We start from the raw sequence: 22,940 nt of genomic DNA, 5'->3' as shown, positions 1-22,940 counted from the left end.
TAAATAGACTCTGTCAGAAGAGACAACAGAGATTAAACAAACCGGGGAAGTAAATAGACTCTGTCAGAAGAGACAACAGAGATTAAACAAACCGGGGAAGTAAATAGACTCTGTCAGAAGAGACAACAGAGATTAAACAAACCGGGGAAGTAAATAGACTCTGTCAGAAGAGACAACAGAGATTAAACAACCCGGGGAAGTAAATAGACTCTGTCAGAAGAGACAACAGAGATTAAACAACCCGGGGAAGTAAATAGACTCTGTCAGTAGAGACAACAGAGATTAAACAACCCGGGGAAGTAAATAGACTCTGTCAGTAGAGACAACAGAGATTAAACAAACCGGGGAAGGAAATAGACTCTGTCAGAAGAGACAACAGAGATTAAACAAACCGGGGAAGTAAATAGACTCTGTCAGTAGAGACAACAGAGATTAAACAAACCGGGGAAGTAAATAGACTCTGTCAGAAGAGACAACAGAGATTAAACAAACCGGGGAAGTAAATAGACTGTCAGAAGAGACAAAAGAGATTAAACAAACCGGGGAAGTAAATAGACTCTGTCAGAAGAGACAACAGAGATTAAACAAACCGGGAAGTAAATAGACTCTGTCAGAAGAGACAACAGAGATTAAACAAACCGGGAAGTAAATAGACTCTGTCAGAAGAGAGAACAGAGATTAAACAACCCGGGGAAGTAAATAGGTTTGATCTGATCCGATTGGCTTCTTTCCAGATCATAGGAAATCCACCATGGCTCAACACCTCGCCAATGTCACAGAAAGGAGCCATAGCTCTCCAGTTGATAGGCTATACTTTGCCAACGACTGATCTTTGACCTTTGCTGAAACAACTTGGGATCCAAAATAGCCTTCCCCATAACATTTTACACTTTTGTCATTTAGCAGACGCTCTTATCCAGAGCTACTTACTGTAGTGAGTGCATACATTTTCGTACGAAAATATGTCTATGGGTTGAACAGTTAAAATAAACTCAATGTTTGCTTATTTAATTGAACATGCTATTGTTGATAGATAGTACCCTTGTCTTGATTCTGATTGGTAAAAAATATTCTGAGGGAAATAAAGGGTTACACCCTCTATTGACGTCAGAAGTATGAAGGAGAAACTGACTCCGCCACTCTCCACAGCACAGGCAGTCGTGTTGCCGCCGACTGACTAGACAACCCCAGCGACAGAGGAGGTGTAGGCTATGCGTGAACCTCTGTCTGCTCTTCATACATACCGGCGGAAATTACTATCTGTTGAAAAGTTGAATGGGTGACTATAGGGTTCCAGCGCTTTCCATAGTAGCCTCTATAGCAGTGACGCGCGCGGTCTGGGATAAGAATGACTTCAACATCGGAAGGGAGACGAAATAGCCTACATACCTTGTTGGATTAACAACATAATAGACTAAACTTGCAACAGGACAGTCGGGCAGGTAGGCTACGTGATTTGCATAGCTACATTCAGATTGCATTTTTAGGCATGTGCGGTTGTGAGCAACGTTGTCCTGAGGCCAGTCTCATTTCCTCTCCAGTTCAGTAGGCAGTTCCTAATGTACCCTAGCCTACAGTTTTTAAGGAAGTAGGTACCTGTAGGTAGGCCATATGACTTTTCATAAAACTACATGAACACCAGTTATTTTCTATTACACGTGACATGTCTGTTCTATTCACGAGGGGGTTAAGTAGAGTCAAATGATAGCCCGCTATCCTTTACGCAACGATGGGCTGGCTACTTGGTATCAACTTTCCAGACGGTGACATTGTATCCAGAGGTTTAAGCAGATTGTCTAATTGTCTGTTACTCAGGGCAGGTTCCAGGCATACGCGGTCGCTTAAGGCCCCGGCAGCTACCGGTCCCAATTTTTGTTTAGGAACTCAGTTTGTGTCTCAACATACTAATGCGTATTTTTGGGGGGGAAGAATAGTATAATACACCAGGTGCCATTTCGAAATGCAGCAGCAGTTTTTCTCTTATGTCAGGCACTGACAGCCACTCAGTTAGCCATGTCAGCAAATCATTTTTAGATTGGTAGTTAGTCTAGCCAGCTATTGAAACTTGTAGTAATGAATACCAACCGGGCACACAGGGCACGTGCCCAGAGGCTACTACAATCTATATTAGATTGGTAGTAGCAAAAACATCAAGGCTAAATGCATTCACTATTCTCTGTATAGGCTAACCCATAATTAAACCCGTGAGCTTCATTTTCTAGGAAATTGGTAACCTTTTGAGGAGGGAAAGGCCTTTACTACATGGCAATTCCATTGGCCTGTGAATGCCACAACATATGTGGTTGATAGGCTATTCAGCAGTCCCCTTCACAGAGTAGCTGGCAGACAGCCCAATTTGTCGCCATGCTGTCGAGCCCAAATTGGTAGCAATGTCCTCTGCGCAAGGGCGCATTGGAGACCCACGAGAAACGAGCCTCTCCCGCTCAAATCAGTTGGTTCGGATTTCCAATTACAGCCAATACCATATAGAGCTAACAATGAATCTCCCTTCTCATCCTCCTCCTAGCCTCCCTCATTTGCAAGACATCTCCCACTGCAGAAGGGGTGGTTTGCACTGAGCAAAAATAAATAGTCTAATTTATCTGTACCCTGGGGAGGCATCGACCATGCTTCCTGTGACTGAGGAGGTATTGGTGGGCTGGGTTATTGTTATAAAGGACCGGTAACCACGACTCCCCGCCACACATTTACCTCCATCAATCTGCATCCCCATGAGAATAGGACACACACACACACCAACCCACTCTCGCTCACCCTTCATCTCTGCAGGAGACTGAAAACTTTCCAGGCTGACTGGCTGTCTGTCATGAAGAAGCGAGCCAATGAGGTTTTGGAGCCGGATGAGCCTCTGTGCTGCTGTGAGTTTGTGGACCGTCAGGGGGAGCGGAGCCATGTGGCAGCCTGCTGCTGTGACTGTGAGGACCTGGACGATGCCTGTGACAGGTGAGGGAGTGGCTTACCCATCTACGGCCAGTTACCTTCACACTCTTAGCTAAATATTCTTCATCCAGTTTGGATGAACATCAGAAAGTCACATCAGAAAGTAAATGTCTGCTTCTCTTCCTCAGATGGCTGAAGAAAGAGCCCCAGAAGGCAGATTCACTGTCCCGTCTGGTTACCATGGTGAGCGACCGCCTCCGTGTTCCCTGGTTCTGGGGCGGAGCTCGGCGTGTTGATCTATCGGTGCTGCCCCCGCTGCTCCTACTTCCTGTCCTCCTACACATCGCAGCCCTTCACTTCCTGTTGGGCATGGTGGTTCTGACCGCTCTACCGGTCCTGGTTCTATGGTACTACTACGTCACCCACCGTAAGAAGGGCCGGACTCTGTTCTTCCTCAGCCTGGCCCTGTTCTCCCTGGGCTACATGTACTACCTCTTCCTCACCGAGGTCTTCCCCAGGGGGGGCGTAGGGCTGACCCAGCTGGGTACAGTGACCCTGGGGGTGGCCCTCACTCTGGCCTCACTCATCCACACCAAGAGAGAGCCCGGCTACGTACGGCCTCACACGGCCGACGTCCACAGCACGGTGACCTATCACAGCTCACCTCCGGACAGAGACCCTGCCCACACTGGCCTCAACGGGGTCGGGCAGGAAGTGGTGCTAGCCAATCGGGGGAGTGGGTCGGAGCAGCAGGGCCAAGGGGTGGAGCAGAGGGAGAGTGGGCGGAGCAGGAAGTGGTGCTCTCTGTGCAGGGTGGTGCGGCCCCCCAGGGCGGGACACTGCAGGATCTGTGGTGTCTGTGTCCTGAGGCTGGACCACCACTGTGTCTGGTGGGTCCTCTTAACACCTCTGTCTGTCTGGAAAAGAGGCCCCCTTCTCTATAATTTAGTACACATGCCATGTCTAAGCAGTGTCATGCCAGGCCTAAGAAGCAATGTTTAAGCAATTATCAGTGACATTATCTTGCCTCTGTGTCATCAGCCATAGGCTTGTGTTTCTGAGTCACACTGATCTGTAATGCACAAAATCGTGCAAAAAATATATATAATTCAATCACTCGTTCAGATGTGTGTGTGTTTGGAGTAATCATGGGTTCTAAGTAAATATTACATTGTAGTCGTTAAGCAGCAGATGCTCTCATCCAAATTACAAATCAGAGCTGTACTGTGTGGTTTAAATGCATGGTCTCAGTACTGTGTCTGTGTCGTGTCCGTCATGTCGCCACGGTGGCAGGATAAACAGTTGTGTGGGCCAGGCCAATCACCGCAGCTTCCTGTCGACACTCCTCCTCTTCCTGTTGACCTCTCTGTATGGGATCAGTCTGGTGCTGCGCAGCGTGTGTCCCCAACAGAACCTGCTCAGCGCCCTGCCCAGGTGTCTACAATCAGTACAGGTAACAGGGATGCACAGGACACACCCATTCCTAGACACAAACTACCTTTGCGCCTATTGACGATAGTATCTTCTGACCGGGGAGATTTGTTAAGAGCCCCGACGGTTGCTCTAAACATTAAGACTCATCGCTTGCGGTACTGTTTTGGAAACATATCAGTGGTTTAAAAAATAAATTAAAAAAAGGTAAATTACTTCACAACTTTTGTAGGGTTCGGGTTAGTGTTCCCACACGGCCATATCTCCATGTTACTGAGCTTGTTTACGGAGGACAGACGGAAGACATAGCTGCCACCTGTGCTAATCAGCTATCTAGTGTGCTCCAAACACCTGTGTGTAAGCTGGGGAGGAAGTGTAGTTCCTCAGCTGGAGGCACACGGTGTATAGATCTGTTTAAAACTGCTACAGTAATTGTATATCTTTTTATTTGAAAGATTCTTTCTCGCTGACATGAAAGATAAGGGGCATATGTTTCGAAAACCGTTTAGAAAGCAGTGATTATTGGTGTTTTCTAAACGTTATAAAACAGCGTCGGAATTGTAGTTTACACGGAGCCAAATGTGGGCGAATGTAATGGCTGAAAACCCTACATACAGTGAAGATAGGTTTTTGAGCGCTAACACACAATGCACACAATCGTGTCCAGAATCACCAACAAACTAACATGGTCCTAGCCCACCAAGACAGTCGTGAAGAGGGCACGACAAAACCTATTCCACTTCAGGAGACTGAAAAGATTTGGCATGGGTCCTCAGATCCTCAAAAGGTTCGAGAGCATCCTGACAGGTTGCATCACTGCCTGGTATGGCAACTGCTTGGCCTCTGACCGCAAGGCACTACAAAGGGTAGTGTGTACGGCCCAGTACATCACTGGGGCCAAGCTTCCTGCCATCCAGGACCTCTATACCAGGCGGTGTCAGAGGAAGGCCCTAAAAATTGTCAAACTCCAGCCACCCTAGTCATAGACTAAGTCTAGGTCCAAGAGGCTTCTAAACAGCTTCTACCCCCAAGCCATAAGACTCCTGAACATCTAATCAAATGGCTACCCAGACTATTTGCATTGCCCCCCTTCTCTCTTTTACATTGCTGCTACTCTCTGTTTATTATCTATGTATAGTCGCTTTAATAACTCTACCTGCATGTACATATTACCTCGACTAACCGGTGCCCCCGCACATTGACTCTGTACCGGTACACCCTGTATATAGTCTCACTATTGTTATTTTACTGCTGCTCTTTAATTATTTGTGACTCATTTCTTTTTTTTCTCTTTTTTTTCTTAAAACTGCATTGTTGGTTAAGGGCTTATAAGTAAGCATTTCACTGTAAGGTTGTATTTGGCATATGAGACAAATACAATTTGATTTGATTTGCAGTATATGATGCACACACACACATGATTAGCTCACTCACACACACTATTAGGCATTAGAGGCTAAAATGAGCCTGTGAAATGAGGCGGTGTAGATCAATAGTGTCCTAAAATACCCACTGGCACACAGCCAAATGGCTTCCTGGTCATTCTATAAGGGAACAAGTTATTTTTAATTGCATCAAATCAGTCTTTTCTTTATCTGGGACATTTAAAGCTGTGAGGTTTTGAAATAGCCAGGTATTTATAGGGGTAATGTAGGTTAATAAACATTTCTTTAAGAGATTACATCTTCGTATCTCCCCCAACCAGGCCTACTTCTTTATCAACCACTGACCCAGGTTTACAGAGCAGTTACTGTATGTGGCTCTGCCGGGTTTATTGTGTAAGAGTGAATGTGTGTGGATGATGATGATGTGCGTTTTGATGTGTGTGTAGATTCGTTCCATGTCATTTCAACAAGCCATGACACCCACCATCTCAGATTTTCCTGAAATAATTTCTGTAGTTAGAAACAGATAAGATTAGCATTCCTGAAACATTATTTAGTTAAATATAATTAGACCTCTGAGAAATTAAGCTAATTGATTGCACCCAAATTGGCTATTTTAATTTATAGGATTCATATAATATTCAATGAAAATATTACCTCATATCTGATTTGGACCCAACTTTTTTGTTTAAACAATGAGTAAGACATGAGGAATCCAAAGAAATTGTCCAAAGCAACCCACGGACCCCCCCGCAAATTCCACTCCAACAAGGAAAAAACTGTTCAGAAAAATCAGTTCTCTATATGTACTATATTTATTTAATATCATATACATTAAAATGGCCAATCTGGTTGCAATCAATTAGCTTAATTTCTCAAAATCAAATTATATTTCAATAAGATAATATTCCAGGAATGGTAATCTTATCTAACAACCAAAACTATTTCAGAACAAATTTGAGATGGTGGGTGTTGAAATCCTTTCTTGTGCTTTTTGAGGTGAAACGACCCTGTAGTGTAACTGTATAGTATTGTCCACTATTCAGCGCTGTAACAAATGGTCTCTTTCTCAGCTTTGTGTGTGGCAGATCTGTAGAAATAACATTGGTGTTATCAATAGGGTGTAAGCTCCCCTTAGCCCATTGTTAACACATATCTGATTCCCAAAAATAAGGGGTGTGGGCTAGTGGCTAGGGATTGTTTTCAGGAATATATGAGTAATATTGGTGGCTAAAGTGTGTGTGTGTGTTCCAGCTCGGCACTGTGTTTCACCTGTGCGTGGTACAGCAGCATAGTGACCGGTGGCCTGCTGCACCTGCTGGTCCTGCAGCTCATCAACGTCAGCTACAACGTGACGGAGCGAGAGGTGCGCACCGCCTTCCGAGACAAGACCGCCCGCAGCCGCTACTGGGGCCTCGTCGTCGACACGGGAGTCTACTCACATGGTTTCCGTGGCAACTGGGCAGAGTTCCTGACAATGGGAGAAGGCCTGCACACACCCTCACCCAGTCTCACTGACTTGGTGTAGCTGAGCTGCTCATCGTCATTACACCTTTAGAAGTGACTGATCAATTGGACGATCCAGGTAGAAGTTGCCCACAGAAACAGATCTAGGATAATTTTACCCTCATACCACAGGAGGCTGCTAAGGGGAGGACGGCTCATAATAATGGCTGTAACGGCGCAAATGGAATGGCATCAAATACGTGGAAACCATGTGTTTGGTGTATTTGATACAATTCCACTAATGCTGCTCCATCCATTACCACAAGCCCGTCCTCTCCAATTAAGGTGCCACCAACCTCCTGTGCCTCAAAGAATCCTGACTTGAACCGTTAGGGGGAAGAACACAAAACAGACCTTGGATCAGTGTCTAGGGGTAACTTCACCCTCAGTGATATGGGCTAGAGTTGAAGGATGCATCTGCTGTACTGTCTTTCACCAACAGATGGCAGCATATCTCCACCTCAGACTGTTCTGACTGCCATCACCTTCTCTCCCCAGTTGTCCCAAATATATATACACTAGATGACTGACAGGAGGCACTGTATTGAAGCACCTCCATCTTGGCACTGCCCCACCGTTGTAAAAAACATTTTGGAAACTATAGAAATGCATTTACCAAATGTCAACATTAGTTTTTACAACGTTTATTCTGTTAGACACCTTAATGCAGCATTTCCCAAACTCTGTCATCAGGAACCCAACGTGTGCATGTTTTGGTTTTTGCCCTAACATTACACAGCTGATTCAAATGATCAAAGCTTGATGATTAGTTGAGTATTTGAATCAGCTGGGTAATGCCAGGGTAAAAACCAAAATGCGCACCCCTTAGGATCCCGAGGACCAAGTTTTGGAAACCCTGCTAATAAATTACACTGAACAAAAACATAAACGCAACATGTAAAGTGTTGGTCCCATGGTTCATAAGCTGAAATAAAAAATCCCAGACATTTTCCAAACGCACAAAAAGCATATTTCTCAAATTTTGTGCAGATTTGTATACATCCCTATTGAGCATTTCTCCTTTGACAATATAATCCATCCACCTGACAGGTATGGTATATCAAGACACTGATTAAACAGCATGATCATTACACAGGTGCACCTTGTGCCGGGGACAATAAAAGACCACTTTAAAATCTGCAGTTTTGTCACACAACACAATGAGACAGATGTTTTGAGGGAGTGTGCAATTGTTATGCTGACTGCAGGAATGTCCACCAGTGCTGTGCCAAGAGAACTGAATGTTAATTTCTCTACCATAAGCTGCCTCCGTCGTCTTAGAGAATTTGGCTGAGCTAAATTATAAAATTTTTAAAAGTACTAATGTTACTGTGACTAAGTACAAAAAAAATCCTAAATACACATAATTTTGTTCCTGAAACATTTAAATGAAATACTGTAGAATTCCATTCATTTCTATGGAGGACTGCTGCCACTGGGCAGGGCCAATATGGCTGACCGGTGTTTTCAAAGTCTCTCATTGGTGAATACATAGCAACAGCAATCCAGGGTTTATACTGTATAAATCATTGGTATCGCCACATCCGTGCCACGGTGAAACGTACACTCATGTAGATCTGAAAAATGTAATGATGAAACTTGCTAGCCAACCGAAAAAACAAGTCAGGAAAATCCTTGTCCTGCAAAGAACCATTATTTTTATAGTTGGAAAAATAGATTTAGCAAGCAGTAGGTATTTATAATTACATGTGGAATGGAGCTTTATCATTGATGAAGGACCTTAAATTATTCTGCAATTTATTCGAAAAACACAATTTCCATCATTTGTCGCAATAAAGTTTGAAAAAATAAAAATCTACTCCTGTCGAACGAATAAAAGTGTTGTCGATGTTTAGAACATTTGTCCTATACTGTATCTGCCGTTTCCATTAGGCTACACACACGTTTTTTGGCGACATTGGTTTTTCCCCCAAATAAACCTGTAAATGGGAACCCTGCCTACAGTGATCGGTTCTGTTGTGAAGTAGCGCCCAAGTCAATACCCTGTCCCTTAGCTAAACCATTTCCTACAACTACAATAACACAACCACGTATGGTACCGTGACTGACAGCCCCAATCTCATCTCCACCTTTCATTTTTTTAAATCTCTGCTTGACCTTGTCTCCCATTATTGTGTTGCAATTACTCCATGCAACTTTCATCCCTCCATCGATCGTTCTAACATTAATTCTCTCACCTTCCTCATTTTGTATCCCCTGCTGCGCCCTGTTTGCCCTTTATATGCATGTTCGACCACAGTGAGCCCAAAGAAGATGTGTGCTTTTCTGTAGACAACTGTCTACAAAGCCTCCCCTTTGTGAATGAAGCCAAGAAACTGGTGGACAAGCTGAAGCACCTTCCTGCTGAGGATTCGATCTACACCAGTGGGCCAGCAACCTTCCAGCAGTCATCGAACACCTACTTCAAGAGTCCAGGTCGGAGAGCAGTGAGCTGTGGTTAACCCAGGATGGCGTGGAACCCCAAGAGCGCACCCTTGGATTACAATGGCAATGTCTGTCTGACACTCTTGGAAATAAGCACGGTCACATGGAGAAAGTTGAACCCACCATGCGCAACATATATTGGATCCTTGCCAGCCAGTATGATCCACTTGGCTTCCTCGTCCCATACACCACACGGTCCAAGGTTGTGGTTCAGAGGCTCTGGGATAAGAAAAGAGGGTGGGATGACCCAGACCTACCTGGGGTCATCCTACTCACCTGAAGATCTTCTCCAAGTGTGGCTTATTTGGGAGAACGAATTTCCACAGTTGTCTCAGGTCACACTGCCAAGGTGTTACGTCTGCCCCGACATGGATCTCCAGCACAAGAAGTGTTCATGTCTTCAGTGATGCCTCAGAATGTGCGTACATTGCCGTTGCGTACCTCCGTACTGAAGACGGCAAGAACAAGAGTGGCCCCAAAACGACAACAGTCGATGCCAAGTCTCGAGCTCTGCGCTGCACTCACCGGTGCCCAGCTGGCCATGGTCATCAGAAAATAACTCACCCTGGAAATCCATGAGGTCACGTACTGGTCAGATTCTACAACAGTCTTAACCTGGCTCCAGTCAGACTCTTGCAGGTACAAAGTATTTGTAGGCAGTGGTCTCTCCTTGATGTAGCCCAGTTCAACACTTTCCATGAGCTGGTGGAAGCTACAGTGCAGTTGCTACACGGGGCGGCCAGTAGTGCCGACAGCCCTTCAGCCGACTATTTCAAACTTCCCAGAAGACCTCTCCCTACTAGAGGCAAGCAAGCCAATCCCTCCGAGCAGCCGTCTGGTGACACTGGCCCTGGAGTATGACAACGACACCGGACTGTTTTGTGTTGGTCGCCTTCGGAGGTGGTTCTGGACCCAGGTCATCCCCTCACCAGGTTGCTGATCAAGAAATATGATGAGCAGCTGAGGCCCAGAGAGGGTGTTTGCTGAGTTACATCGAAGGTTCTGGATTCTGAGAGGGAGGGCAGCCAATCGCCATTTTCAGTTTGGCTGCACCGAATGCAGGAAGTGGCGAGGCCAGCCAGATGTGCCTAGGATGGTTGACCTGCCTCCAGCCCGACTGTCTCCACAAGCCCACATTCTATTCTACAGGCGTGGACTGCTTTGGACCGTATATCATCAAGAAATGAAAACAGATGGGGCATCATCTTTAAGTGCATGACCATCCGAGCTGTACATGTGGATCTACTGACAAACATGGATTCTGATTCGTTCCTAATGGCGTTGACGCTTCATCGCTCAAACAGGACAGCCCTTTAAGATCCTGTCTGACCGGAGAACAAATTTCAAGGGAGGGTAGCGAGAGCTACAGGAGGCCTTCATGACTCTCCACTCACAGCTCCAGGAACAGTTAGCCAGTCAGTAGATTCGCATCGCCTTCAACTCACGAAGTGCACCACACTTTGGAGGATGCTGGGAGAGGGAGATCAGATCCATCAAGACTGCCCTGCAAACCACCCTTGGTGCGCAGAACATCTCCGATTAGGTGCTGAGGACTGTCCTAATTGAAATAGAAGGGATCTTGAACTCCAAGCCCTTGGGATATGTATCGTCGGACATCGCGGATCCGGATCCAATCACTCCTAAAGTCGCAAAAGATGGAGACAGCCAGGTTCTAGCCAACCATTTCTGGAACTGCTTCACATGGAACTACTTACCTGCACTTCAAGGCCGCCATAAGTGGCACAGGGATAAGGAAGACCTTGTAGATGGGACCGTTGTGATGATGGTGGATGATCAGTCTCCTAGGGCAAGCTGGCAAGTTGGAACTGTCAAGTCAGTTATCAGACAGGAAAGTGAGGACAGCAGAGATCCAAGTCAAGGACAGAACCTATGTCAGGCCTGTTGCTCGACTCATCCAGCTGCCCCCCATTCCTCAAGAAGCTACTGACCCTTAGTTGGCTTGTCAGTTGAAGCAAATATGTACAACACATTTGGAGGCGGCTGTAAAAACGGCCAGCTCAACTCCTTTCCAAGACCCCAACTTTCTTTTGGTTTGTCTATTGGAATAAGGTCACACCAATCATAATTATTAGCCAATCAGCAGCCTTTCCCCCCGTAATTTAGCATAATACCCTTTCCTGCTTTTTCTCTCCTGCTAGTTCTACCTTGGAAGAAATTGCTTTTCTTTCTGATGTTTATTGTGCGTGCAGCTAAATGTAAGTGCCAAATAATCCTGATGTCGTGTTGTTTGGAGCTAAATAGTGTCTGTTGTAAATACAGTTGAAGTCGGAAGTTTACATCCACTTAGAATCATTAAAACTTGTTTTTCAACAACTCCACCAATTTCTTGTTAACAAACTATAGTTTTGGCAAGTCGGTTAGGACATCTACTTTGTGCATGACACAAGTCATTTTTCCAACAATTGTTTACAGACAGATTATTTCAGTTATAGTTCATGGTATCACAATTCCAGTGGGTCAGAAGTTTACATACACTAAGTTGACTGTGCCTTTAAACAGCTTGGAAAATTCCAGAAAATTATGTCATGGCTTTAGAAGCTTCTGATAGGCTAATTGACATAATTTGAGTCAATTGGAGGTGTACCTGTGGATGTATTTCAAGGCCTAAATTCAAACTCAGTGCCTCTAATTTCCAAACGCCTGAAGGTACCACGTTCATCTGTACAAACAATAGTACGCAAGTATAAACACCATGGGACCAAGCAGCCATCATACCGCTCAGAAAGGAGACGCGTTCTGTCTCTTAGAGATGAACGTACTTTGGTGCGAAAAGTACAAATCAATCCCAGAACAACAGCAAAGAATCTTGTGAAGATGCTGGAGGAAACATGTACAAAAGTATCTATATCCACAGTAAAACGAGTCCTATATCGACGTAACCTGAAAGGCCGCTCAGCAAGGAAGAAGCCACTGCTCCAAAACCGCCATAAAAAAAGCCAGACTACGGTTTGCCACTGCACATGGGGACAAAGATCGTGCTTTTTGGAGAAATGTCCTCTGGTCTGATTAAACAAAAATAGAACTGTTTTGCCATAATGACCATCGTTAAGTTTGGAGGAAAAAGGGGGAGGCTTGCAAGCTGAAGAACACCATCCCAACCGTGAAGCATGGGGGTTTCAGCATCATGTTGTGGGGGTGCTTTGCTGCAGGAGGGACTCGTGCACTTCACAAAATAGATGGCATCATGAGGGAAGAAAATTATGTGGATATATTGAAGCAACATCTCAAGACATCAGGCGGCAGGAAGTTAAAGCTTGGTCGCAAATGGGTCTTCCAAATGGACAATGACCCCAAGCATACTTCCAAAGTTGTGGCAAAATGGCTTAAGGCCATAAAGTCAAGGTATTGGAGTGGCCATCACAAAGCCCTGACCTCAACCCTATAGAACATTTGTGGGCAGAACTGAAAAAGCGTGTGCGAGCAAGGAGACCTACAAACCTGACTCAGTTACACCAGATCTGTCAGGAGGAATGGGCTAAAATTCACTCAACTTATTGTGGGAAGCTTGTGGATGGCTACCCAAAACGTTTGACCCAAGTTAAACAATTTCAAGACAATACTACCAAATACTAATTGAGTGTATGTAAACTTCTGACCCACTGGGAATGTGATGGAAGAAATAAAAGCTGAAATAAATAATTCTCAACTATTATTCTGACATTTCACATTCTTAAAATAAAGTGGTGATCCTAACTGACCTAAGACAGGGAATTTTTACTAGGATTAAATGTCAGGAATTGTGAAAAACTGAGTTTAAACGTATTTGGGTAAGGTGTATGTAAACTTCCGACTTCAACTGCATGTACCATTTGTGTTAAACTTGCTAGCTAGCTCGTGTACTCCCGCAAGTGTTAGCATTAGCATCGTCATACTGATTGCATTACTATTTAGCAATTAGCATTTGTCTGTGGCGCTAAGCTATTTTCGGTTGTAGATCGCTTATGCTTATTGTTTTATAATGTGTAGATATTTCGACATTGCTCTATTGTCCTTTGTGCATCTAGCATGTGTTTGGGTCCACACAGCCTGTTTAGTTGTTGACATGGAAATATGCATTTTTTCCCCCATACTGTGCAATAGCCTAAGTTCTCCTTTCATTACAGAACCACAATTAGTATCAGAGAGAGTGGTGTTGTATGTGGAGCTTAATTAAACCCTTGAACTGGAACTACTGCTTTCTCGTGGTCCGAAGGACACGCTGTCGCCACCGGCCTAAAATCCAGCACCTCTAAGTTTAACCCTTTTTATTGGTCCTTCGAATTCATAAACAACCCATATTTTTCAATAGTGCACAATGTAAAAACATAATATTCCACAAATGACAGGTAATGTATCAACATTTTTGCTTTTTATAATAAACAATGTCTTTTAAAGGGTAATTAGTTTCTAGGGCACAGCATGTGCTTCAAAACTGGCTAGAATTCATAGAGGCTTTATCTCAATCCATTAAAACATCTGCTTCTCTGGTGCTCCTAAATGTTGTTGTGCTACCCTGGTTGTAGTGCCTTTCTTTGCCGGGAGAGTGAAAGCAAACAAACCACTTGACCCCAAAAAACCTAGGCCCCAGCCATGATGTTCCTTTCAATACTGATTAACACTCCTGTAGAAAGGAACAGCTGTTGTCAATAGATGTTCTTCTTATGTGTAACTGCTTGGTGAGCTTCAGAAATAGGCCATTGGTTTGTATTAAACAGCATCATGTTGATACATCTCTGTAGACTGAGGCTGGTCAGGATCATTAGTGTTGATACGTCTCTGTAGACTGAGGCTGGTCAGGATCATTAGTGTTGATACGTCTCTGTAGACTGAGGCTGGTCAGGATCATTAGTGTTGATACGTCTCTGTAGACTGAGGCTGGTCAGGATCATTAGTGTTGATACGTCTCTGTAGACTGAGGCTGGTCAGGATCATTAGTGTTGATACGTCTCTGTAGACTCAGGCTGGTCAGGATCATTAGTGTTGATACGTCTCTGTAGACTGAGGCTGGTCAGGATCATTAGTGTTGATACGTCTCTGTAGACTGAGGCTGGTCAGGATCATTAGTGTTGATACGTCTCTGTAGACTGAGGCTGGTCAGGATCATTAGTGTTGATACGTCTCTGTAGACTGAGGCTGGTCAGGATCATTAGTGTTGATACGTCTCTGTAGACTGAGGCTGGTCAGGATCATTAGTGTTGATACGTCTCTGTAGACTGAGGCTGGTCAGGATCATTAGTGTTGTTGCATTAAGTGAATAAAGCAACAAAAACAACTGAAACACAAACCACAGTGCAACTCGCTTCTGGTGATATGCTTTTTTATCCTTATTGATGCCTTCAAGCTTCTGTCAAATTACATCAAACTGTGACTTCAATGATACACAAAATAAAACAAATTCAATAACCTGAACATACGCTTCAGTTTTTAACGAGTCATTGGTGTTACAAAAGTTTTCCAAACGGTCTTCATTAAAAGTTATATCCAGCTTTCTCTGGCCATTAAGGATGACAAACAGCCTGTGTGTGTACTTGTTACACCAGCAACAAGCCACATTTATTGGCTCCCATCTGCTGGATCATCGTGTATTGAAGTATTCCGTCTGTCTGCCTGTGTGTGTCCTGTGAGTCACAGCAGGGCTTGTCCCCATTGAAAGTTCAGAGGAGAGGAGCGGAAGTCAGGTAGGACCTCTGCCACTCTGCGTCTCAGCTTCTCCCTCCTGGTTTCCCTCTCTCTCTCCTCACGCAGCCACCCTGGATACTGTCTCCAGGCCTGGAAACAACTCCGCACCGCCCGCCTGGGACGGACAAGAGAGGAACACACACACGACAGTGAGGGAACAGGGAAGCAGACAGAACTTAGAAGAAGCCCTTACAACAACCAGAAGTTATACAGTAACAAAGTGAGCTAGTACATATGGAGCATGTCTGCATCTTATACAGCAGGGGTAAGGGCTGAGACAGGCGTAAGGGCTGAGACGGGGGTAAAGGCTGAGACGGGGGTAAAGGCTGAGACGGGGGTAAAGGCTGAGACGGGGGTAAGGGCTGAGACGGGGGTAAGGGCTGAGACGGGGGTAAGGGCTGAGACGGGGGTAAGGGCTGAGACGGGGGTAAGGGCTGAGACGGGGGTAAGGGCTGAGACGGGGGTAAAGGCTGAGACGGGGGTAAAGGCTGAGACGGGGGTAAAGGCTGAGACGGGGGTAAAGGCTGAGACGGGGGTAAGGGCTGAGACGGGGGTAAGGGCTGAGACGGGGGTAAGGGCTGAGACGGGGGTAAGGGCTGAGACGGGGGTAAGGGCTGAGACGGGGGTAAGGGCTGAGACGGGGGTAAGGGCTGAGACGGGCGTAAGGGCTGAGACGGGCGTAAGGGCTGAGACAGGGGTAAGGGCTGAGACGGGCGTAAGGGCTGAGACGGGCGTAAGGGCTGAGACAGGCGTAAGGGCTGAGACAGGCGTAAGGGCTGAGACAGGCGTAAGGCTTCTAGGACAGGTATTATTGGTAAAGGAAGTAAGGCCCAGGTAAACACACCCACCTATCACTGTGTCCCTGAGCCTGCTGCTCCCGGTCCCACTCCCCCATCCTCTCCTGGGTCACGTGATCTAGTAACGCGATCAGAGCCCTCCTCAGAGTGTGCATGCGCCAGAACCGGTCGGCCCGCCCCTCTAGAACCATGCGGTGGTCCTTCAGCTGAGACAGAACAGGTCAAACAGAATGAGTCAGGTTTGGATACAGTACACATCATGGACAGACTGTCCATCTCATTGAGCCAAATATACAAAAGACTATCCACCGCAACACTATTAAACTGTAATCAGTATTCAAATGTTTTGTGTGTTGGAAAAAAGACAGTGGTCATTTGTATGAGTTTCTACTTGTGCATGTGAGAGTTTGTGTTTGTGTGTACGTGTTCATGCCCTAACCCTTTTCCAGTTGCCCAGGCTCCTCCGTAGCAGGATGTGTTGATGCAGTTGTTTGGCAGAGGCCCGTTTCTGAGCCAGGGACTCGCCTGTTACCTGCTGCCAGGACAGGATGCACCGTTTCAGGAGAGACTGCCTGTGATGAGCCCTGGCCAGCTGGAGGGGAATTAAAATAATACTGTGTACTCATCCACACCTATTCACATGTGTCAGGTAACACACAATGGCATGGTATAAAGGGATAAGGCGTCTCCTCGCCATTGAGGCTTACAAGTGGTGAAAATATATTTAAGCAATAAGGCCAGAGGGGGTGTGGTATATGGCCAATATGTCAAGGCTACGGTGTTCTAGGATACAGCCCTTAGCCGTGGTATATTGGCCATATAACACAAACCCCCGAGGTGCCTTATTGCTAATATAAACTGGCTACCAGCATAATTAGAGCAGTAAAACTAAATGTTTTGTCATACCCCTGGTATACGGTCTGATATACCACGGCTGTCAGCTAATCAGCATTCAGGGCTCGAACCACCCAGTATATAATATAAATTTGACCCTAGATGCTACACTGCATTCTTTTCAACCTCATGGTCTTTAAAGAAGTTAGGACGTTGACCACTAGTAAATAAAGATAGTTGTCAAGGAATGCTGTTGGGAGTCAAGGAATGCTGTTGGGAGGTCAAGGAATGCTGTTGGGAGGTCAAGGAATGCTGTTGGGAGGTCAAGGAATGCTGTTGGGAGGTCAAGGAATGCTGTTGGGAGGTCAAGGAATGCTGTTGGGAGGTCAAGGAATGCTGTTGGGAGTCAAGGTATGCTGTTGGGATTCAAGGTAAACCAGTAGCAGAATAGAACATGAGATATTGAAGCTGTTCAGTTGCTCAAGGTTGCATACAGTAGATTGGAACATGCTGCTGAGATGTCACACCATCTATTTTCACTTCTACTTCACTTCCCTGTCCATCAATAATCTGTCCAATCGGGTCCTCTCCTGCAACCCCTCTCATCACACTCTCTCTCTTCCTGTAGCCCTCTACTTTAGCCTTTCACTTCCTCTAGCCTATCACATCCTCTCACTTCCTCTAGCGCCTCTCTCCTCCTCTAGCGCCTCTCTCCTCCTCTAGCCTTTCACTTCCTCTCTCCAGCCTCTAGTCTCTCTCCTCATTTAGCCTCGCTCTCTCTCTAGCCTCTCACTTCCTCTCCTCCTCTAGCCTCTCTCCTCCTCTAGCCTCTCACTTCCTCTAGCCTCTCACTTCCTCTCTCCTCCTCTTGCCTCTCACTTCCTATAGCCTCTCACTTCCTCTCCCCCCTTCAGCCTCACTTGCTCTAGCCTCTCACTTCCTCTAGCCCCTCACTTCTTCTACTCCAGCCTCACTTCCTCTAGCCTCTCATTTCCACTCTCCTCCTCAAGCCTCTCTCTCCCCCTTCAGACTCACCTCCTCTTGCCTCTCACCTCCTCTAGCCTCTCACTTCCTCTCTGCCTCTCACTTCCTCTCTGCCTCTCCTCTAGCCTCTCACTTCCTCTCCTCCTCTCCTCTAGCCTCTCACTTCCTCTAGCCTCTCACTTCCTCTCTGCCTCTCCTTTAGCATCTCACTTCCTCTCTCCTCCTCTAGCCTCTCACTTCCTCTCTGCCTCTCCTCTAGCATCTCACTTCCTCTCTCCTCCTCTAGCCTCTCACTTCCTCTCTCCTCCTCTAGCCTCTCACTTCCTCTCTCCTTCTCTAGCCTCTCACTTCCTCTCTCCTTCTCTAGCCTCTCACTTCCTCTCTCCTCCTCTAGCCTCTCACTTCCTCTCTCCTCCTCTAGCCTCTCTTTCTCTAGCATCGTTCCATCTCTCTGCCAGTACAATTTGTCCCGCGGGTTCTAACAGACAGGTGGTCAAGCAGGTGCTCATACCAACAGCATCCTGTAAACATCATTACAGCTCTGACCGTGATGTCTGGGATTAGGGTGTGTGTCTAGGTGTTTGTGTGCTCGGTTTACGCTTTAGATACAGTGTGTGTGTGTGTGTGTGTGTCATATTTCCATTGGGAATTATGAGGGTGTTGGTTGGTAACTGAGTAAGATGACACCTTAAAACATGTAGTTGTTTGAGGGAAAGAGTATTTTCCTTCTGTCTGTGTATTTGAGTGTAGCTGTGAATAAATTAGTTCTGCTGTGTATGATTGGCTGTGTGACTCTACAGGAGAGAGTGTGAGTGTTGACAGTCTCTCTGTGCAGACTCTGATTGGCCAAGGCTGATGGCGCTGGTGATTACCTGAGTGTTGGCTTGGCTCATGGCGACTCTGCGTTTCCATGGCGCCAGGCCTCGCCGTAGTAACAGAGTTTTATGGTAGTGTTGCTGGGCCTGGGTCTGGAGCTGCTGCTCTCGCTCAAACCTCCTCTGGTTCCCCTGCTCCCTCTGAATACATACACATAGTTATAGACACACACAACTTGTATTTATTGTTTTAATCTATAGCTATTGTTTTATGTTTGGACTTCAGCTGTTCTAAGATCAGAGCTAGGAGCCACATTTCAAAAGCTTCTCCCGTCTAAATGAGATCTGACCACCATGCCTTGACAGTGCGATGTAAGGAGAACATTATCACCCACGGCATTGAACAACCATTGCATCATTGCTTTGAACAGCTGCCATCAAAACATCACTTGTACAGATGTAAGAGAGTCTATTTTGTGAAATTCCAACTGCAATAAACCTGGACAGGAAAGAATGGACAATGTGTATACGGTATGTATATTACATATATAATTCTGTTTTGTATAGGTGTTGATGACATCTATTTTTCTGTATGGTCCCTGTGATGGAAATCTGGGTCCGTGGGTATCAAGTGTCAGAGTAGGAGGGGTGATCTAGGATCAGCTTCCCCCTGTCCATGTAATCATATTAACTGATCCCATGTCAGCACTCCTACTCTAAAATGCTTAATACATATGGCCCCTGAAGTCCTAAATATACACTCTTAGTGAACTGACAGATTTTCTTTCAAATATGAAATGAAAGTTGTCCCCAGGACAGTTTTCCTGTAAACATTGCATCACCTCTCTCTCTTGTCTCTTCTCCTCCCTTCTCCTTTCAGCTGCTCTACGTTTCTGTTCCTCCTCCTCCCTCTGCCTCTCCTCCTCTGCTGCTTTCAGCTGGGCCTGAGAAAATAAAAAAGTTTCTTGATTTAATGTCTGCACACTATCACACTTCCCCAAACTCGCTTCATTCTGCAAACACATTTTAATTGTACCCAATAACGCCATACAAAGTTGAATAGCCTCTCTAATTCCCCCGTCTGAAGACCTATACATCTTTTTGAACACCAAACTATTCCACATCCCCCACTGGCCTAAACACTCCATTCCTCACTATTCTCTCCTCTTCCTTCTTTGTCTTCAGCTCCTCCACCTCCCTCCTGCGCTCCGCTCGCTGACGAGCACGTTCCTCCATGGCTATTGGAGGGGGAGTGAGAATGAGGAAGGGAGATAAACAGAAAAAAAACGGGTAAAGGCTAGGTACTTACATTTTGGTGTTGTTCTGTGTCAAAATAGAATGTTCTAAAGTATTGTGTGTGTGTTTGTCAGTATGTATCTGTGTGTATCCGCAGGCCCTCTCCACCTTTCTCAAATCCCCCCTTCCTATTCCTCCCACGTAGAGGAAATTTTAGCCAAACATAGTTTAATTGAGTGAAACTGTATTCCTCCATGTAAGCTACCGTAGCTATGGCTCTGTACAACTACGGCTCTGTAGGGGAGAGTGGGGTAAGTTGAGCCATTTTTTACATTCAGCATCACTCTGTCAAGGGAAATATAGTATCTACATATTTCAGGACGTTGTGTATCCCTGGAAATAATCTGAATTCATGTCAACTTACCCCGTACTGGATGAAATATTACCAGTACCTTTTTAAAACCATGTCTATCTTTATTTCCCAAACACAATTCAACAGTGAATCACTTTTTTGTCTTTTAATAATTTAAAGCATTTTTTAACACAGGCTTTTAACACCTAACAAACACTTTGAACTTAAAAAAAAAAACACTTTTAACATAGGCCAGGCCCTGATGTTACCTCATATTCCAGCGATAATGCCTTCAATTTTCTCATCTTGCCATTGGCTCAAGTTACCCCAAGGCAAACAGTTTTACTATATTAGCCCACACAGCTACAATGATGCATTTTCATTCTAGGTTTAGGACCCAATATTGAAGCTCATAGAGACCCCAACTGATGTATAGAACAATCTTAAAATGATCTACTTTGGTTTAGATACAAGCATCATGAAACCTCTAACACAATACATTCATTTGACTTGGTGAAAATCTGTTTTTTGTACTTAACTTGCTTAGCACTTTTTCCATGTGGTTTCTTCCAGACTATATGATATAGTTGGTGAATGTTTTAATTGTGGTATGATTTTCGAGAAACAAGGGTGGCTCAACTTACCCCACTCTCCCCTACAATCGACTCACAGCAATGAAATTCATTTTCTACTCTTTTCTATTATACTTCATAACAATACCATTGTGAGATCAACCATCTGGAATGGATGTCTATGTGTGTGTGGTTTAGCTCGTGGAGGTGAATGTGTTGACTGACCCATGACAGTGGGATGACAACATGGCAGACGGACGGCTAGTTTCCTGGAGGCCGAGGAGCGGCCATCGTTCCCCTGAGAGACACTCCCAGCCCTGGAACACAGAACATCACATCCATTTTTACCCCTTTCCCCCCCCCCCAATTTCATGGTATCCAATTGGTAGTAGTTACAGTCTTGTCTCATCGCTGCAACTCCCGTACGAACTCGGGAGAGGCGAAGGTCGAGTCTCCCAAAACACAACCCAACCAAGCCCCACTGCTTCATGACATTGTGTCACTTAACCCGGAAGCCAGCCGCACCAATGTGCCGGAGGAAACACTGTACACCTGGCAACCGTGTCAGCGTGCACTGCGCCCGGCCCGCCACAGGAGTTGCTAATGCGCGATGGGACAAGCACATCCCTCCCCTAACCCGGATGACAATGGGCCAATACCCATGGGTCTCCCGGTTGCGGCCGGCTGCGAAAGAGCCTGGACTCGAACCCAGAATCTCTAGTGGCACAGCTAGCCAGTCCCTCCAGGACTCTGCGATTCTGCGATCGCATAATTCAATGCAAAAATCAACCAATCAGCGCATATTATGCAAGAGCTCGCAATTTTGACCAATTCCCACACTTTTAGGGCATAAAAAGGTCCAAACAAAAGCGGGTTCGTAATTTTGACCAAATACTGCACTGTTACCGTGGAAAATGGCCCAATCCAACCACACGTCAACAAAGTTTTTTCCCCTGGCCTGTCAGCGTATTCACGTGCGAAGATGATGGCTGATTGTTGATGGCTGAAAGGCAGTACAATGAACAGAAATCAATCTCATTTGCCATCAAAAAACAGCTAACGACCGTGCGAAACAATTTCCAAATGTTTTTGGAAACAAGAGGAAGTCGACAATCAAATCAGCAAAGCATATGAGAATGTCAGAACAGTTCCCACAGCAGCGGCAGATCACCATGACTGAAGTGGTAGCAGGGAAGACTGTGGCAAGCGCTGAAAGAATCAAGGTGAGTGGCGTTTTACTCTGCTAACCTTGGCTTTAGTAGGGTGGTCGGCACTCTGCTCTCCCCAGTCTGTCTATGGAGAGCGATGCTCAAAGCACTGAGTGCAATTTGTCAGCATTGCCGTTTTAAACTCTGTAAAACTTAATACGGATCACGAAAGTGCAATCTTTATGGATTTTTTAGAAATGGAATAATAATCAACCACAACTCTATTTTTACGTGTTCTGTTCTTTATCTCCCTTACGACCTTTCAGAAAAAATCACATCAAGAATCGAAGACAACTCATTAGAAAGAAATATCGATCCTCAAATTGAAAGTGATTGATCAGCTTTGAATCTATTTGTTATTTTTAAGCGAGATAGAGAGTAGGAATGGGAGGTGCATCTCTGTTGATAGCAAGCCCCAAGCTTGATGGAGAGGAGAGGTGTGTGTGAGTGAATGTGAGTGGATTATGACAGAGCTGTTTGTTCAGGAAAATAAACAAAATTGAGCACTTTAGATGTTTAATTGTTTTTGTATTATGTATTCTGCTTAAAATCATCCTAAAACTGAGCACATATGACTTATTGCTTTATATGAAATAAACGTGAAAAAAACATTGCAAAATGTGTCACAGAATTTCAGAAAAGCTGCCGCAAAAGTCAAGCATTTGTGGCCACAGAAATCACACAAAAATGAAACGAAATCCTGGAGGGACTGGCTAGCACTGCGATGCAGTGCCTTAGACCACTGTGCCACTCGGGAGGCCCAGCAGAAACACACATCATTAGATATTCACTCTC

General features: G+C 45.3%; 2 protein-coding genes across 2 annotated transcripts in view; one reads left to right on the top strand and one right to left on the bottom strand.

The window, feature by feature from the left end:
- Positions 1–1,126: 1,126 nt before the first annotated feature.
- zdhhc23b (zinc finger DHHC-type palmitoyltransferase 23b) lies at positions 1,127–8,178 on the top strand. The gene is given in 6 exon segments (XM_038973178.1): positions 1,127–1,442; positions 2,791–2,964; positions 3,090–3,791; positions 4,195–4,326; positions 4,328–4,354; positions 6,972–8,178. Coding segments are annotated over 5 exon segments (1,272 nt in total). The 5' UTR covers positions 1,127–1,442; positions 2,791–2,827; the 3' UTR covers positions 7,246–8,178.
- A 6,790-nt stretch (positions 8,179–14,968) lies between these two features.
- Positions 14,969–22,940, bottom strand: part of ccdc191 (coiled-coil domain containing 191) — a 29,849-nt gene continuing 21,877 nt past the window's right edge. Inside the window, exons 12-18 of the mRNA XM_038972689.1 lie at positions 21,163–21,437; positions 19,933–20,015; positions 19,620–19,721; positions 18,835–18,978; positions 16,584–16,736; positions 16,196–16,350; positions 14,969–15,462 (exon numbers count right to left, since the gene is read on the bottom strand). Of these exons, the coding sequence (XP_038828617.1) occupies positions 15,294–15,462; positions 16,196–16,350; positions 16,584–16,736; positions 18,835–18,978; positions 19,620–19,721; positions 19,933–20,015; positions 21,163–21,437 (1,081 nt within the window). The 3' untranslated portion in view covers positions 14,969–15,293. The remainder of the gene's footprint in view (positions 15,463–16,195; positions 16,351–16,583; positions 16,737–18,834; positions 18,979–19,619; positions 19,722–19,932; positions 20,016–21,162; positions 21,438–22,940) is intronic.

The sequence above is a fragment of the Salvelinus namaycush genome, chromosome 33 (genome assembly GCF_016432855.1).
Source record: "Salvelinus namaycush isolate Seneca chromosome 33, SaNama_1.0, whole genome shotgun sequence".
In the NCBI taxonomy this organism is placed as follows: Eukaryota; Metazoa; Chordata; class Actinopteri; order Salmoniformes; family Salmonidae; genus Salvelinus; species Salvelinus namaycush.
This window is presented reverse-complemented; position numbering and strand designations above follow the sequence as displayed.